Raw genomic sequence first — 15,631 nt, forward strand, 5'->3', positions numbered from 1 at the left:
TTGTATTCTCTTGAGTTATGAGCATGGGGATTTGGTTAGTTGTCCAAAGTGTGGGGCACAACGTTGTAGACAGGACTTGCAGGGTGAGAAGATCCTAGTAAAGGTCTTGAGGCACTTTCCTATCATTGCAAGAATACAACACATGTTGAGATGCAAGTCCATAATGGAGTTGATGACATGGCATGCTACACAACAGTCCACTGACAACACTTTGAGTATTCCTGGAGATTGTGCTACTTGGAAGCACATAGACAACATGTGGCCGAACTTTGTAAGGGAGCCACTTTGGTCTCAAGATTTTAACCCTGGCAAACCAAGGTCCACTTTTGTTCCTATTTGGGTAGAACTCCCTAACCTGCCTTTTTCCCTAGTCAATCAAGCTCCTAACCTTTGCAAAAGCTTAGGCCAAGTTATAGATGTTGAAAAGGAGCAATTTATTAACCCTATAGGACACCCTCAGGTTTGTGTAAGACTGGATGTAGTTGAGAACTCCCTGAAACTCTGGTTATAGTTAACACGAATGGAAGTGTATTCATGGAGAAACCCCTTGTTTACAAAAACCTCCCCGATTCCCACTTTCTGTGTGGGCTCTCAACACACACAATCAAAAGCTACCCATTAAAGAGAAATGGACCTAAGCCAGTACAGGAGCCAATTCAACAACAACCCAGTCCTCCTCCCAAACCAAAGTGGGATGTAAAAAAAAAGACTTAAAAACAAGACTTGGAGAAAACTGTAGAAATAGGGACAGAAAACAGATCAGTCAAACAGGCAGAGGTTCAAAAGAAACCTATTATACCTCTAGAAAAGGAGAGAGTAACCTTTCTTTTGGCTACTAGCAATACCTTTGAAGCTCTTAATGACAAAGAAACTGAACAGTGGATTCAAGATGCCCAAATGGAGGAATCCAAAGAGTTTAAAGATGATGTAAATCAAATGGATGCCAGCATGAGTGAGTTAGAGCCAGGAGACTCTGAGGAAGAACTTCCCTTGGCCCAAAAGCAGAATAACTCTCTTGGACCTCCACCTAAACCTCAAGCCACAACTCTGAACAAGAGAAGGATCTCCCAAGTAAAGGGTCAGAGTGCCCCACCCAAAAGCCCAACCCCCAAGGCTAAAAAGGGGAAGAGCAAGAATGGTAAGTAAACCATTCACTTTTCTTACCTTTAATGTCTGTGGATTAACTGGCCCTTGGAGGAGTCAGGAATTAGCCAAATGGCTGAGAGACAGCTCTCTATCTCCTTTTCTTGCATTACAAGAGGTTAAAGTGACAAATGACACTTTGGAAAAGAGACTAAAAAGAGAAGACAACAGGATAATTTGGTACTTTACAAGTCATGATGAAGGAAGGGATGGCAATGCAATTGGGGTTTTGTCTCACTACCAAGACTGTGTCATTAGATGTAGCAAGACCCTAATCACAGATGGCTTGCTTTGGACTGCGGAATAAAAAACTTTTTCTTCACAGTGGTCTTAGTGTATGCCCCCACAGGCTCTTCGGAAAGAAGAATCACATGGGACTCATTGCTGAACCTAGGGAGTGATTGTATCATTATGGGGGACTTCAATATGGTTGAGACTATTAAAGATAGATGGATGCAGAAGGTATCAATTCTCAGGGGATCTAAACATCAACTTTGGGAAGATGTCAAAGAAACTCTTCAAGTGGTTGACATTGGGACTCCCAGCATTTTCACTTGGAGCAACAGAAAGGTAGGGGACTTGAGAAGAGAGGCTAGACTAGATAGAGTCTACTTGGCTCAATCACTGATTGACCAAGCTCTAGGTGTCAAGCAAGTCACCTTTTCCTCTCTCTCTTTCAGATCATAAACTAGTGTTAGCTTCTATAGACGTAGGATTTGGAAAGAAAGGTAACTCTTGGTTTAAGGTTGACCCTTCCCTATTTAAGCTGCAGACAGTACAAAACAGATCATAGAGAGTTGGTACTTTTCTTTTGTAGCAGCTGAATCTATGGCATAGGGATGGAAGGTTGCTATTGAAAAGGTACAGCCAATTCTTAAGGAAGCCAAAAAGAACAGGGAAGCCATAAGAGCAAAAAGGATGGACAAGCTTAAGACATACATTGAGGACTTGGAACAAAGAGCTAGAAACAATGAAATCAATGCCCAACAACAGTTATTAAGCAAAAGAAAGGAAGTCAGAATACAAGAACAGATTAAGCTTCATAATGCCAATATCGACTTTAGAGAGTGGTGGGTAGGCAAAATAGACAGGCCAACCAAAGAGAATTTTAAGAGGATAAAAAAAAGAGGAAGCAGGAGGAAATCCCTTTGCTATAGAAGGATGATGGAGACTTGGCCCATTTAGAAACAGAAAATATAGAGATATTAGTCAGCCATTTCAGAAACCTACTAGGCATAGTGGATTTCATAGACCATAATGTTCTAGAGGCAAGATTGAAGTACCATGCAGCCAAACAACCATAATCTAGATAGAAATCAACTGGAAATAGAACTATCCCTCCAAGAGCTTAAAGAGGTTGTTTTTGCAATGGCTGATGGCAAAACCCCTAGTGAGGATGGGCTTCCTGTTGAATTTTACAAAGTCTTTTGAGACACTATTGGCCCTTCCTTACTGGCTGTCTGGAATGAGAGTATCCAACAGGGGCTACTCCCAGAGCATTTAAATGGAGGTGTCATTAAACTTATTCCAAAGGAAGGGGACAGAACAGTGCTAAAAATTTGGAGGCCCCTTACCATGCCAATCTGTTCATATAAGATATATGCTAAAGCAATTGCATTGAGACTGAGACACAAGAAAGACGGACAAGTGGATCCTGGAAGAGCAAAAAGGTTTCATCAAGAACAAACATTTATTGGAGCCAATCATGAATCTCTAGGAAGGGTGCACACATGCTAAGGAAAGCAAGCAAGAGATATGTCTTATTGAGATAGATTTTGATGAGGCCCATGATAGACTCATCTGGTACTTTCTTCTTCAGTCACTCAAAAGCTTGGGTTTGGGGAAGAACTTTATCTCCTATGTAGCCTTGCTACTATCAAATGCTTCTGCAAAGGTTTGTGTGAATGGCGAGATGTCTCAGAGTTGTATGTTAAAACTAGTTACTACCAATTAGTCTACTAGTGATCACTAGACATTAACTTACTTTGCTAAATTGGTTTATCTTTAACTGATAGAATTGGTTACATAACATAACATAACAGGGGTAGGTGGGAATGGACTAGTTAATTAGCTTGATGGAGTGGAGAGCACAGACTAGGTGAAGTGATAATGCTGGGGGGATGACTTAATTTTTAGCCACTAGGCTCGTATGCAATTATAGCCACCGAGATTGCGTACACTTATAGATGAAACCTCATATTATTTCTACTGCACCCCCAATATTATTGCAACTAAATTTGACCCTCCAAAGGAGATTTGGCCCTCCCCCCCCCCGCCCATTTGATAGAAGTGCCACATTGGAAAAAATTCCTTGTAGTTCCTTGAAGAGATGCCTTCAAAATCCCAATTATCCTTCAAAAGGAACCTTGGTATACCATGTTGACTTCCAATGTAGTGACTCGGTGGGTGCTGGTGGATATTTAAAGTGCCATGTAGCTAGCAAAGTGCTATTCAATTGCTTGTTGACTTCACACTACTCCATCTTTGTTTTCAACCACTCTCGCCTCTTGCTCCACCACCCTTGTCTCCGTATCCACCATCCTCTTCTCCTACTCCACCTTTGTGTCCTGCTACACCTTCGTCTCTTGCTCCACTCCATGTCTCAACTCCTTATTCCATTCTTTATCCTAGCTACCACCAAAGTCGTGACACTTCTCTCCTACAATTAGAGATTGGGATAAATGTTGCTAGACCTTCAATGGTTTTGCAATTTTCCCAATTTAGTATTTGCAAATAGCACACATAAGTCATCCATCATGGGAGTTTATTTGTATGTTCTATATGGCCACATGCCCAGGTGGTCAAGGCCACAAAAGTTATCTTGATGGAGTTTTTGTGACGTCAAGCACTTGATCGACTAGAGGATCAGAATTCTAATTAGAGACAACTCAACATTTGGCTTCTTTGTCAAGTGTAAGAAAGGTTAAGTAGCTCAAGCGTTTGTTGAGATTTCTTGGATAAAACAAACATTTTTTGTAGCAAGTTCTTTCTTATGTCAAAAGCACTCTTTTTGTGTAATACAAACATGTTTTAGTGATACAAACTCGTTATTGTTTAAGACTAATACAAATGTGTATAAAACTTTTTATTGATTTGGTCTTAAAAATGGACACCAGGAAACCTATCAAAGTGCAGAGATTTTAGTGTCTTTTTGCTAAGATCTCAATATTTAAGTGTCTGTGTCATTGTGGCCAAGCACAATAAAAGGTCGACTAAGTCTTAACCTAATATAGTATAGAGTTGGAATATGTTAAGAGGAAAAGAACTTATTTGAAAAGACCAATGTTTATATGATTTTTGGTAAATATTAAGATATAATCCATGTTACGCTTAGGATTGCCAGGAGGGCTACAAAAAAGTGTGGGTTGATGTGAGCCATCACGGTGGTGGGCATGGCTAGTTTTGACCATCTTGGTTAAGCTTTAGGATTTTCCTTAGTCTAAAAAAATTTCATGCGGGTTGATGTGTCTAGTTTTAGTGGGAGGGGTATATCCATCATGGTGGTTTCAACCATCATGATGGTGGACATGGGCAATACACCTAGCCATCATGATTATCGATGTCACATGGTTGGAATAGATGCAGAGATTGACATGGCTATGGCATTTGTCTAGCAAGCACGGTGGTTGGCATGGTTGTATGTCCTTCATGAAGAATCCTATCCATGGCTTAAAAGATGCCAAGCAGTTTTACATGCAGGGAATGTGGAATGTCATCGTTGCACAAAGCTTTGATCATGTCAGTAGTGTTGGTGCAATAAAGATGGCGACTAGCAAAAACTTTTGTTGGGGCCCTTCACATGGAGAAAAAACTTAACGAGCATGTGCACTAGTTTAGGTCATCACAACCCGTCTGCCAATTTTATAATCCCCCTTGTCCATGTGCATAGTGGCATGCCCCAAAAGTGTTTTGTGCTTGGCTACACCCAAATCGTGCATTGACCCTACACCCAATCATTCATTGGCTAGCCAAATCTTTACATCAAGTACAACAACCCATCAGATTTATGCTATGGAAAAAAGTAGGCAATAAGTGAGGCTAGACATAAATTTCTTGGGAACATGGTGCCAGTCAAAAGAGGAGTGATAGGGAAAACCTATTGGATGTTCACTTATATATGGTCACTAGAAGATATCCTTCACTCCAAGATATGTATAGATCTCATGAGCCATGGATGGCAATGGCTAAAGCACTCATAGAGGTTCTGACTTGTGCATGGTAAGACTTAGGATTAATGATGGTAGATGGGGGGATATAGTGAATAGTTCCCAACAAGTTTGGGTGGTAGCTGCACCTCTCCTTTCTCATTTGACAATTTCATGGAAGCGGGTGTTGGCACATACCAAATGCAAGCCCTCTAATCAAAGGTGACAATTGAGTTCTATGGCAGGTGAAGTTGTGGCTACTTCTTAACTTTTAGAGCAGCCTATCAAATTGACAGAGTAGCTAAAACTTGGTCCCAATGGCTTGGTTGGGGTTGGTGAGGATCTGGGATGCTTTGTTGCCCCATAGAGGCCACGTACTATCATTTCAAAAAGTTTGATTATACTCTTGGGTCTCTTGAGGCCATGCATTGTTGTGGGGAAATGTGAGGGCCTTTGTGCAGCATTTGGTGACATTCCTCAGGTGGAGAACCAACAATCTTGGTTAGATTTGCTATTTAAAAAACTTCAAGATGTCTAATGTACGACCAATTAAGTCTATTGTGTGATGGTGAAGAAGAAGCATTGGCTCACTCAGAAGAATGATCGAGTATGGCACACCCAAAAGAGTAGGATAAAGTGGAAGAAAGTACTTTTGTAGAGTTAATGCTCTAAGATTCCATATCAAGGGAAAGTGTTCGTCTGGTGCATGCTAGTGGGAGATCTACCAATGGGAAAGTGTTCATCTAGTGCATGCTAGTGGGAGGTCTAGGGAGGGAAATCTTGGATTTCACATGGTGGCCATGTGGCCATGTGTAAAATTATTTTGAAAAATATATCTCTATTACGAGAGAGAGAGAGAGAGAGAGAGAGAGAGAGAGAGAGAGAGAGAGAGAGAGAGAGAGAGAGAGAACTTAATTGGAAAAATCCTCGCATAAAGAAATGATCTAAACTTGGGTTGCATTACACATTAATATTCTAATATGTGAACACTCACTATTTAAATATTTTGGCTTTTCATAAGCAGTAATTATGATACTATATTTGTATGTGTTCATTTTTTGGGTAGCTAATTCAATCAAAATTGGGTACTAGATGGATATTGTGGTGGTCAAACCCTATCTATCCCTCCATGTGGTAATGTAATGTGGAATCCAAAGTAATGGTTCCCTCTACTATCCCTTTTTAAAGGGAAATTTTTGTCCTCTCACATCTTGCTTAGAGATACCTAATGTGTATCGATTGTAGTTTGATACCATACCCACATCTTTTATATGGCTATGCAGTGTAAAGGGCCATGGTTGTTATGGTGCCAACCACCCTTATCACAAACGGGTGAGAAATGGATTTGTAAAAGAGAGAGTGTGTGTGTGTGCGTGCATGCATGTGCACGTGCGTGTGTGTGTGCATGAGTCAAGTGACTTGCTAGGTATCAATCTAACATGATGCTTTCATGGATTAAAGGGACTCATAACCTTGATTTATGAAGGGAAGTTGTGTTAGTAGATCATCAAATGTAGCTACTCTATGGACATTTCTATATATGTATTTTCTCATATTGAAAAGAAGATTTCAAAAATAGCTTTTACATGTATACTTTGGCCTTCTTGTGTGCTCAGAATTTCTTCCCTAATTTACTTCCTTCAATCATCATGATTGTGCATGTCAAATTGCCATCTAGTTTACAACATTGGTATCAGAGCCAACAATCTTGGCCGGATGGCTAGCCCACTTTATCACACACATTCATGATGATGGTAAACAAGGGAAACAAACTATGAACCACATGAGAAGTCCAAAGAATGCATGTAAAATATTCTTTCAATCTTCTATTTGGTATAAGAAAGATACATACATAGAAATCTCCATAGAATAATTGAACTTGGTGATCTATACACACACATTCACTCCATAAATCAACGTTATAGATCCCTTTAATAAAGGTCATGAAAGCCTCATGTTAGGTTAATATCTAACAAATCACTCGAGTTTTTTCCCCAAAAATCATGCCAACTTATAGTAAGGGGTGGCTAAACCCAAAAAGCTAGATGCAAAATTTGGTTGACTGTTAGGGCAAACTGCCCACAGCCTACACTAGAATCCAATAAAATTTTATATCATGGAATGACCACCAAGAGCTCCCTCTTTTGGACAATCGAGGATAGATAAAAAATGACCACCTTAGCCCGTGCAAGGATCGTCAGCACCCTCACTCTAGTGCCCAAATTAATGTGAAACACTTGCTAATTTCTAGCAAAATAAATTGGTAGCAAAAGGGACACCCTCAAATACAACCAACAACTCATCAGAGTAGAAGTCAGCCGCTCTGAATCCCCTAGCAACACAGATTTCCACGATGTTCCTTACCGCCATTTGCAATCTTGACCACACCTCCCTAACAACTTGGCATTTCCAAAAGTGGTGTCTCACTTGCTCTACCACATGATCACACAAAGCACAAACTTAAGAAATGTTCATCCAACAAGTCAGTCTACACACATCAAGAGCACGTTTAGAATCCTTTTTTTTCCCAAAAATGAGGATTTATATTAAAAATGAGGGTTTATATGTAGAATCTTCCAAAGAAGAAAATTGATTTTAATTTCCTTAGCATCCTAGCCCTCCAGGTTTCCCTACACCTCCTCTCCCACCGCTTTGGGATCCTTCTTAAATCCCTTTGCCATTCAAAGTCACGAAAAGCTCATGATTAGGCACCAATTGACTGTAAACATCTTTAGCTGAGATATTACAAAGATTAACCCCTCATAACCCATTGATTATGTATCCAATCCGGGGAAGGGGTTGGATGGCCATTACTGAGGAACATCCCCCACCAACCTGGCAAGGATGTTAGCTTGAAATATTCTTTAACCTCAGCAAGAGGCTTCCAACCTAACATTCCAAAGATCAAGCCAATAGTGCAACCCGTTCTTATGCAAGGCTATTGCCCTATTCATGTTGTGTGTAGCCACCAGATTATCCCCAACCAACCAACCCCATCCCCACCATATATTTTGCAATAGACTCGGATCCCCTTAAACCCATTCTATCATTCCAAACCGTTGTATCACCCAATTGCTTCCATGCATCAACCAAACCTAAAACCAAGTTCAAACCTTTGATCTTAAGCGATAACCAAGAGATCACGATCCTACCAAGAGAGGACCACCCATCTACCCACACCACCTCAACCTATGGAGCTTGGCATTCCAAAACCCATGGAGGTATCCATTTACATAGGGGAGAACAATTTCTAAGGCCAACACCTCCCTGCAGCTTAGATGCCTTTAGTTGATCCCAAGGGATATAATGTAGTGTTTGAGAGCTTCCTTCTTCTACCCACAAAAATAATTTTTAAAGCTTCTCTATCTCTTGCCAGTGAGATTTTTTTAAATGCCAACTGTAGCCACATAGGTGCCTGTTAGCTAAAAACACATGCTTGACGACCAATAGCCTAGCATTCCACCCAAGACTCAGACCAATACCAAGCCCTCACCTTCTCAACTATTTTATCCTTGAACCATTAACATCGTTGTCTTAAGGTGAGCCTCGACCCTAATGGGCCCCCCAACTACCAGATTATTGCACCCCCTTGTTGCAGCCATTTAACTAGCAAACCATCAGTCCAATCAAGCTTGGCATCCAAATAGGTACGTAATCCAAATGACTTATTTCAACTACACATAGATCCCAAGTTCACATAGAAGGTGTCCACGACCTCACACAAGAAGGTCACATTCTAGCAATCTTCCTGAACCATTGTCACTATGTCATCTGCAAACAACTAATATAACACTTGGTTCCCAGAGGGGAGTATTACCCGTCTAAGCAAATCCTTTTGCATACCATGCTTCAGGAGGCCCATCAAGGTAACCATGCACAGAGAAAAGAATAAGGCGGGAAATGGGCAGCCTTGTCTAATAGATCTTTGAAGATCAAAAGAACAAACTACTCCCCCCATTAAGGCATAAAATAGCTGAGGAATTACCCTATAAAGCCCTGACCATCTTAGCAAAGACCCAACTAGATCCCACGTGAGTCAAGATAGCATTAATAAAGTCCCACCAAATGCTTTTTTACATCTTATCTAGGTCCACCAAACCAACTCTGGGTAGACAAACAGGCATAGTCCAAAACCAAAGACACATTCAAAATAGTTTTAAAGATAGTTCTCCCTTTGACAAATCAATTCTTCTCCATATCAACCAAATGCATGCATCTAGATTCCTTGTATCCAAAGGAAAGTGCCTTATCTATAATTTTATATGACGTATTCAACATATGAATGGGTGATAGTCTCCCACTCTTATCCTATTCTTTCTTTTGGGAAACAATTTCATGACACCATCATTAACATCAGCATGTAAGCATCCATGAGCTAAAATTGCATTTGCCATATTGACCAAATCAAACTTAACCACATCTCAAAAGAAAAGTAAAATTCCACCGTAAACATGTTAAGGCCTGGGGATCTATCATTCTCCATCACAGAAAGGGTATCCCATAATTCCTGAGCAGTAAGGCTCTGAGGCAACTTCATCATATCCTCCTCTATATCCCGCACCTTGATTAGCTCCAATACTTTTCGAACAGTAGAGTGCCACTCCTCATTTTGATAGGTAGGCATACCCACAATGACATTCAACTCATTCTTGAAAACCTTGACTATATGCCAAAGTCAATCACTACCTTCCCCTAAGCATCCTGAACACAGTCCACTACTTTTTGAATATGCTTTCTCCTTACGAATTGAAAGAACGCCTTTGAGGGTGTCTCCACCCTCCAACTATAACTGACAACTCAAAATTCTAGCATGTTCAGCCCTAGACAGGTCAGCCTCTTTCAAGGCCCCTTCTATCTCTACCAGGAGAGCAAAAATTACCAAATCAAACGGAGTCAAGGGCCAAAGCCATGATAAGAGATTCTTTATCCTTAACCAGTAGCTCATCTTACTTAGCTCTAGTAAGTCTTACTTGCTTATCCCAATCCCGTGCTGCCAAATGAATCACTCTGATCCTTGCATCCCAGCAGAGACACAGGTCTTCCACCAGCAAGGTACCCTTCTTCCACTTAGCTTCCACAAGAGCACAAAGACTCTGATTAGTCAAACGAACCTTGTTAAATTTAAAAGGAATGTCATAAGAACGACCCACCATTCTTGGAGTTGAAAAGCTCCGTTCGATGGGGAGATGATTTGAGACACTCGTCTGATGCCACAGACCACTTTTCCAAGAAGCATGCATCCACCAACCTTCATCCGAGGTATCAAACCTATCCAATCTGCAAGTGCGAAAAGTCATCCCCTTTCCTTGAGTTATTCCAAGTGAATCCCTCTAGCCCCTGAGCATTGAGTTCAAGACAATCCACCAGACCCCAATCAAGCACAAATTCCTCCCAGAGATCCTTCTAGCCTCCCATAATACCCCTCCTCAGGGATGACCTATCTACCCCACTAACTGTCATATTCCAATCCCCCCCAAGCAACCACAGACATACTAGCACTCAAGTCTCTCCAACAGGCTCTCCTACCACCCGTACCATTGGGAGTATACACACTCACAACATGAAAAGCAAAACCCTTAATTGAGACCTCAACAGCCACAAAATTCCCATTGCTATCTCTAAACAACTCCCTCACTCCATGCTGATCCCTAACCAGAATGGCAGTGCTTACCCTCCCATAGATAGCAAAATTTGCTATAGCCTAATACCCAATCTACTTGAAGGAGAACCAAGAATCAACATCCCCACGCTTCAATTCTTGAAGGACTACATTAGGATGCCTACAATTCACTAGACTCACACACTTTCTTTGTTTTACCGGACAACAGCAAGCATGCAAATTCCAAGAGACCACCGATACTATAGTAAGCTCCCTACTCTTGTCACAAATAGAGCTAATGTAAGAAGGCTTTAAGTACATCACGGAGGAAATGGAACCTGTTTTCCTTACCACCCTTCCTAGTTCTCGTTGTCCTTGGTTCATTTGGCATCGACCGAGACAAGAGGGCATTCCAACAAGCCTCTTCCGTCAGAGGCCTCTTACCTCAAGTCTTTTCTTCAAGCATTCTCTTTTTTTTATTTGCATCCGGCATCTCTGCTTCCTCAAGCCGTAATACCCATTGCATTATCTTCTACTTCCGCTAGAATGTCACTACACAGTTCTATGCCCCTCCCTGAGGCAAAGCTTTAGAAGTATCCATACCCACCAGACCCACCTATTACACTTCATCATGAGAAGACACTCTTCACCCCAACAATAGTATATCCAAAGATTCACTAGCCTTTTTTCTTCATGTAGGAGATTCGTCTTCAAAACATCACTCTATTGAGGCAGGATAGGACCAGCGTTCGGACTGACTTGAATAAACCTTCCTTTTTTAGAGACCAACCTCCAAGGTCCCTCCTTTGCAGGACTAGCCATTTCATCAACAAAAAATTCCCAACTCCCGTTTTTCATGTGCCTGAGAGTTTTTCCAAGGAAGATCATTCTGAATGTTACATGCATCCTCATGTACCAGTTGCCCTTGCTCGGAAGGGACATTATTTGGCTCGGACAACCCTCGAGCCAGCTTCTTATTTTGCGATTGTTTCGGACATTCATGAACAAAGTGACTTGGCTCTTTTGCATAGAAAACAAGCATCTGAAAAAGGCCCAAAATGAATCCGTTGCTCCAAGAAGACACCATCTCTAAAGGCAACTTGCACCACCTCAGGAACGTCTAAACTACGATCCCACAAAATCTAGGCTTTCCTAATACTAGAGTTTCTTCTAGAAGCAGGGGGGATGAACAAGACTTCCCTAGTGGCGACACCAGTCTCTCAACACCGCCTCCTAGCCACGAAGGCGGTTCCCAAGAACTCCACCCAAACTTGATACTCATGATAGATGAATTCATCCATAGTAAAAGAAGGACACCAAGGAATAACCCAAACCACAGCACGAGAGGAGAAGAAAGATCAACCCACAAGCTCATTTTGCACAGCTTGTGGCACACATTTAAGAAGACATAAATCTTTACCGGCATACCTTGTAGAATACCAAGACGATGGAATATCACACTCGTAGATAAGAAACTGCTCCAACTCACCAACAAACAACACCCTCCTCATAAAAAACAAGTACACCTCTCAAACTCCAATTTGACAACATGCAATGGCATTTCACAGACCATCAGAAGTTTCTTATTGCCCAACAACCCTTTCTCTCAGCTTCCCTAGTTCTCCAAGCAAGCTCCTATTTGAGCATGGCACAAGCTTCTTTCTCCGACAAGGCCGAAAAACCACTCACAATCTTGCGAGAAGTCACATTTGCACATAAGAGAGGGCCATCAAGCTCCTTTCCACTCTTTTCACCACTTATAACATCCCCAACCTCGACATCATCACCAGACTCCCCCGATCCTTTTGACTTCGACCCCTAGTACACCTTTCCCTCACCATTCACCTCAGTCATTAGATCCTTGAAACGATGTTTCACACCCTCCTCAATCTCACACTCCATCACCTCTCTACATGGCTAGCATGCACAGAGCCCAATGGCACTAAACTCAAACTCAAAGGGTTGGCATTGCCCAAATCACTTGACTTGCTCACCCTCACCCACTCTTTTACAAATCCATCTCTCACCCCTTTGTCATAAGGGTGGCTTGCACTATAACAACAACGGCATGTTAAAGGTTGGTTTTACTCCTTAAATTAATGAAAGGCTCATGTTAGGTTAATACCTAACCAATCACCTGACTTACTTACACTCACCCACTCTTTTAAAAATCCATCTCTCATGCCTTTGTGATAAGGGTGGCTTGCACCATAACAACAATGGCATGTAAAAGGTCGATTTTACATGGGTATGCTATTGAACCATGATTGATTTTACTCCATGTGGTATCAAGCCACAATTGATTTTACATGGGTTTAGTATCGAACCACAGTTGATGCACATCAATTCCTTAAATTAATGGCAGGCTCATGTTAGGTTAATACCTAGCAAATCACTCGACTTAGTGGCACTCACCCACTCTTTTACAAATCCATCTCTCACACCTTTATAAGGGTGGCTTGCACCATAACAAGCCATAACAAGAATGGTACGCAAAGGTCAATATTACATGGGTATGGTATCGAACCACAATCGATTTTACTTCATGTGGTATCAAACCACAATTGATTTTATGTGGATACGGTATCTAGCCACGAATGATCCACATCAATTTCCTCATCTCCACCTAGGGTTAAGAGCCTTGATTTTGTATATCCAAGAATGGTTTGGATCTTCAAATTATTGGAACTCAATGCTTGCGCATTAGGACAAAAAGTGACATGCCTTATTGCATAGGAAAATCCCAAACAAAGCTCAAACGAAAAGGAAGTTGAGATTGATTTGATGTGGCTTGTGAATTGATGCAAACAAAACTTTTCTTTTGAAAAGCCCCTAGAAGTTACCCTAAATAATTGGACTCTTGTCTCATCACATCACATGACTATGAATTTGCAATCTTTTGTTCATAACTTTTGTGGATCTCCTTTTATTCAAGGATTGGATCAAGACAAGTAATCTACCATCCAGAGCGTATGAATGAAGTGATGATTTAGCAACCTAGAGTGACTAAGGATACTGAGTCATAAAGAAAGGACTAAGGAAAAATTGTTGGCGTTGGTGTTGTAGGTGTGTTGCCCACACTATTCCCTTGAAGGCTTCCAAAGAGACGCATTGAGAAGCCCTAGTAAAATGGCTTGGCAAGAAAATAGGTACCATATCTTTGGAGGTAAGAGCTTTGGTGATTGGTGCTTCATTTTTAGGCTTTGTAGGAGGTTGGCATTCCCAAGGCTCTGGCACAGGTGGTGTGGCCCAGTATAGCACAAGGGTGGAATGGTTTTTTTGCTCCTCAAATATAAGGAATAAGAGGAAAGTGGGTCACATGGGAAGAAGCATTTGTTGTGAGCTTCCTCAGTCCTACCTCTCCTTCTACCTAAAAGAAAGCTGCTGCTCTGCTTCTTCTTCTTCTTCTTCATGTTTTCTTATTCCATGGACGCAGCCGGCCTCACTTCTCCTGCTTTACTGCTGCTGCTTCATCTGCATCTTTATCATCGCCACAGCTCCCCCGTCCTCTCATCCCTCCATGGCCCCTGCGCTCTTCTGCGTCAAAGCTTCCCCTCGCTTCCTCGTCCCGTTGCTCTGCTATGGTGTGCTCCTTTCCTTCATCTTATTCCTCTACCATTCTTCCCCGGTCAATCTGGCTTTCTTCCCCTCCTATGCCACCAGGCTTCACAACAATTGCTTGTTCAGCAAAGTTCTCGCTGACCGTGGTGCGAAGCTGTCTCACAGTTGGACTGACGAGGAGCTGTTCGCTAGGGCGATCGTAGCGGAGGCCCAAGACGAACAAGGAGATCGATCGTCCTATGTCAGTCAGCTGCAGACCTACCCTTTCAATTCTTCCGCATCGGACCTGTTCAATTCCTCCGCAACGGAATCGGCTCCCAAGGAAATGGAGAGATTGAGTTGTCGCGGGAAGACCTTCAAGAGCGGTCAACCGCAGAAGATAGCTTTCTTATTCCTCACTACAGGTGCGTTGCCGTTTGCACCCCTCTGGAATCGATTCTTCCGAGGCAACGAGCATCTCTATAACATCTACGTTCACCTCGACCCATTCAGAGTAAGCGTCTTTGATAGAAGCTCCGGGGTGTTCTGGAGCAGGCTCATACCACCAGACAAAACAGAGCGGGGAACGCCTGGTTTGATCGCTGCCCAACGCCGTCTCCTAGCGAATGCTCTTCTGGACGATCCTCTTAATAGATATTTTGCCGTTTTGTCGGATCACTGCATACCTCTACGCGGATTTAGGAGTTTGTATCAACGGGTGACGAGTTCAGATAAAAGCTTCATCGAAATTCTGGACAAAGCCCCGACTCTCCGCTCTAGATACAACGCAAGGGGCGACAATGTCATGCTTCCAGAAGTTCCCTTCGAGAAATTCAGAGTTGGGTCCCAATTTTTTATTTTGAACAGGAAGCATGCGGTTATGATTGTAGCAGATCAGAAATACTGGCAGAAATTTGGGCTTCCCTGTTTGACTTCAGATGCGTGTTATGCTGAAGAGCACTACTTCCCGACGCTGATTGAGATGGAAGATCCGGAATGCTCAACGAGGTACACGGTTACCCTTGTAGACTGGTCTCACAACGCAGGAGGCCATCCTAGGACGTTTGGAAAGGATGAAGTGAGCCTGGAATTGATCGAATCCATGCGGAGGAAGATGGACGGGCGGTATTTATTTGCGAGGAAGTTCCAAGATGATTGTCTCGATGTCTTGATGCAGTTGTCGAATCTCATTTTAGAGCAGTAA

At 42.1% G+C, this 15,631-nt stretch overlaps 1 protein-coding gene across 1 annotated transcript; it reads left to right on the forward strand.

Moving 5' to 3' along the window:
- The first annotated feature begins 14,346 nt into the window (after positions 1-14,346).
- LOC147903242 (glycosyltransferase BC10-like) lies at positions 14,347-15,631 on the forward strand. Its single transcript, XM_087372953.1, has one exon. The coding sequence runs from the start codon at positions 14,408-14,410 to the stop codon at positions 15,629-15,631; it is 1,224 nt and encodes a 407-aa protein (XP_087229079.1). The 5' UTR covers positions 14,347-14,407.

The sequence above is a fragment of the Dipteris shenzhenensis genome, chromosome 3 (assembly GCF_047967505.1).
Source record: "Dipteris shenzhenensis isolate YYH24624 ecotype China chromosome 3, Dip_SZ_1.0, whole genome shotgun sequence".
NCBI lineage: Eukaryota > Viridiplantae > Streptophyta > Polypodiopsida > Gleicheniales > Dipteridaceae > Dipteris > Dipteris shenzhenensis.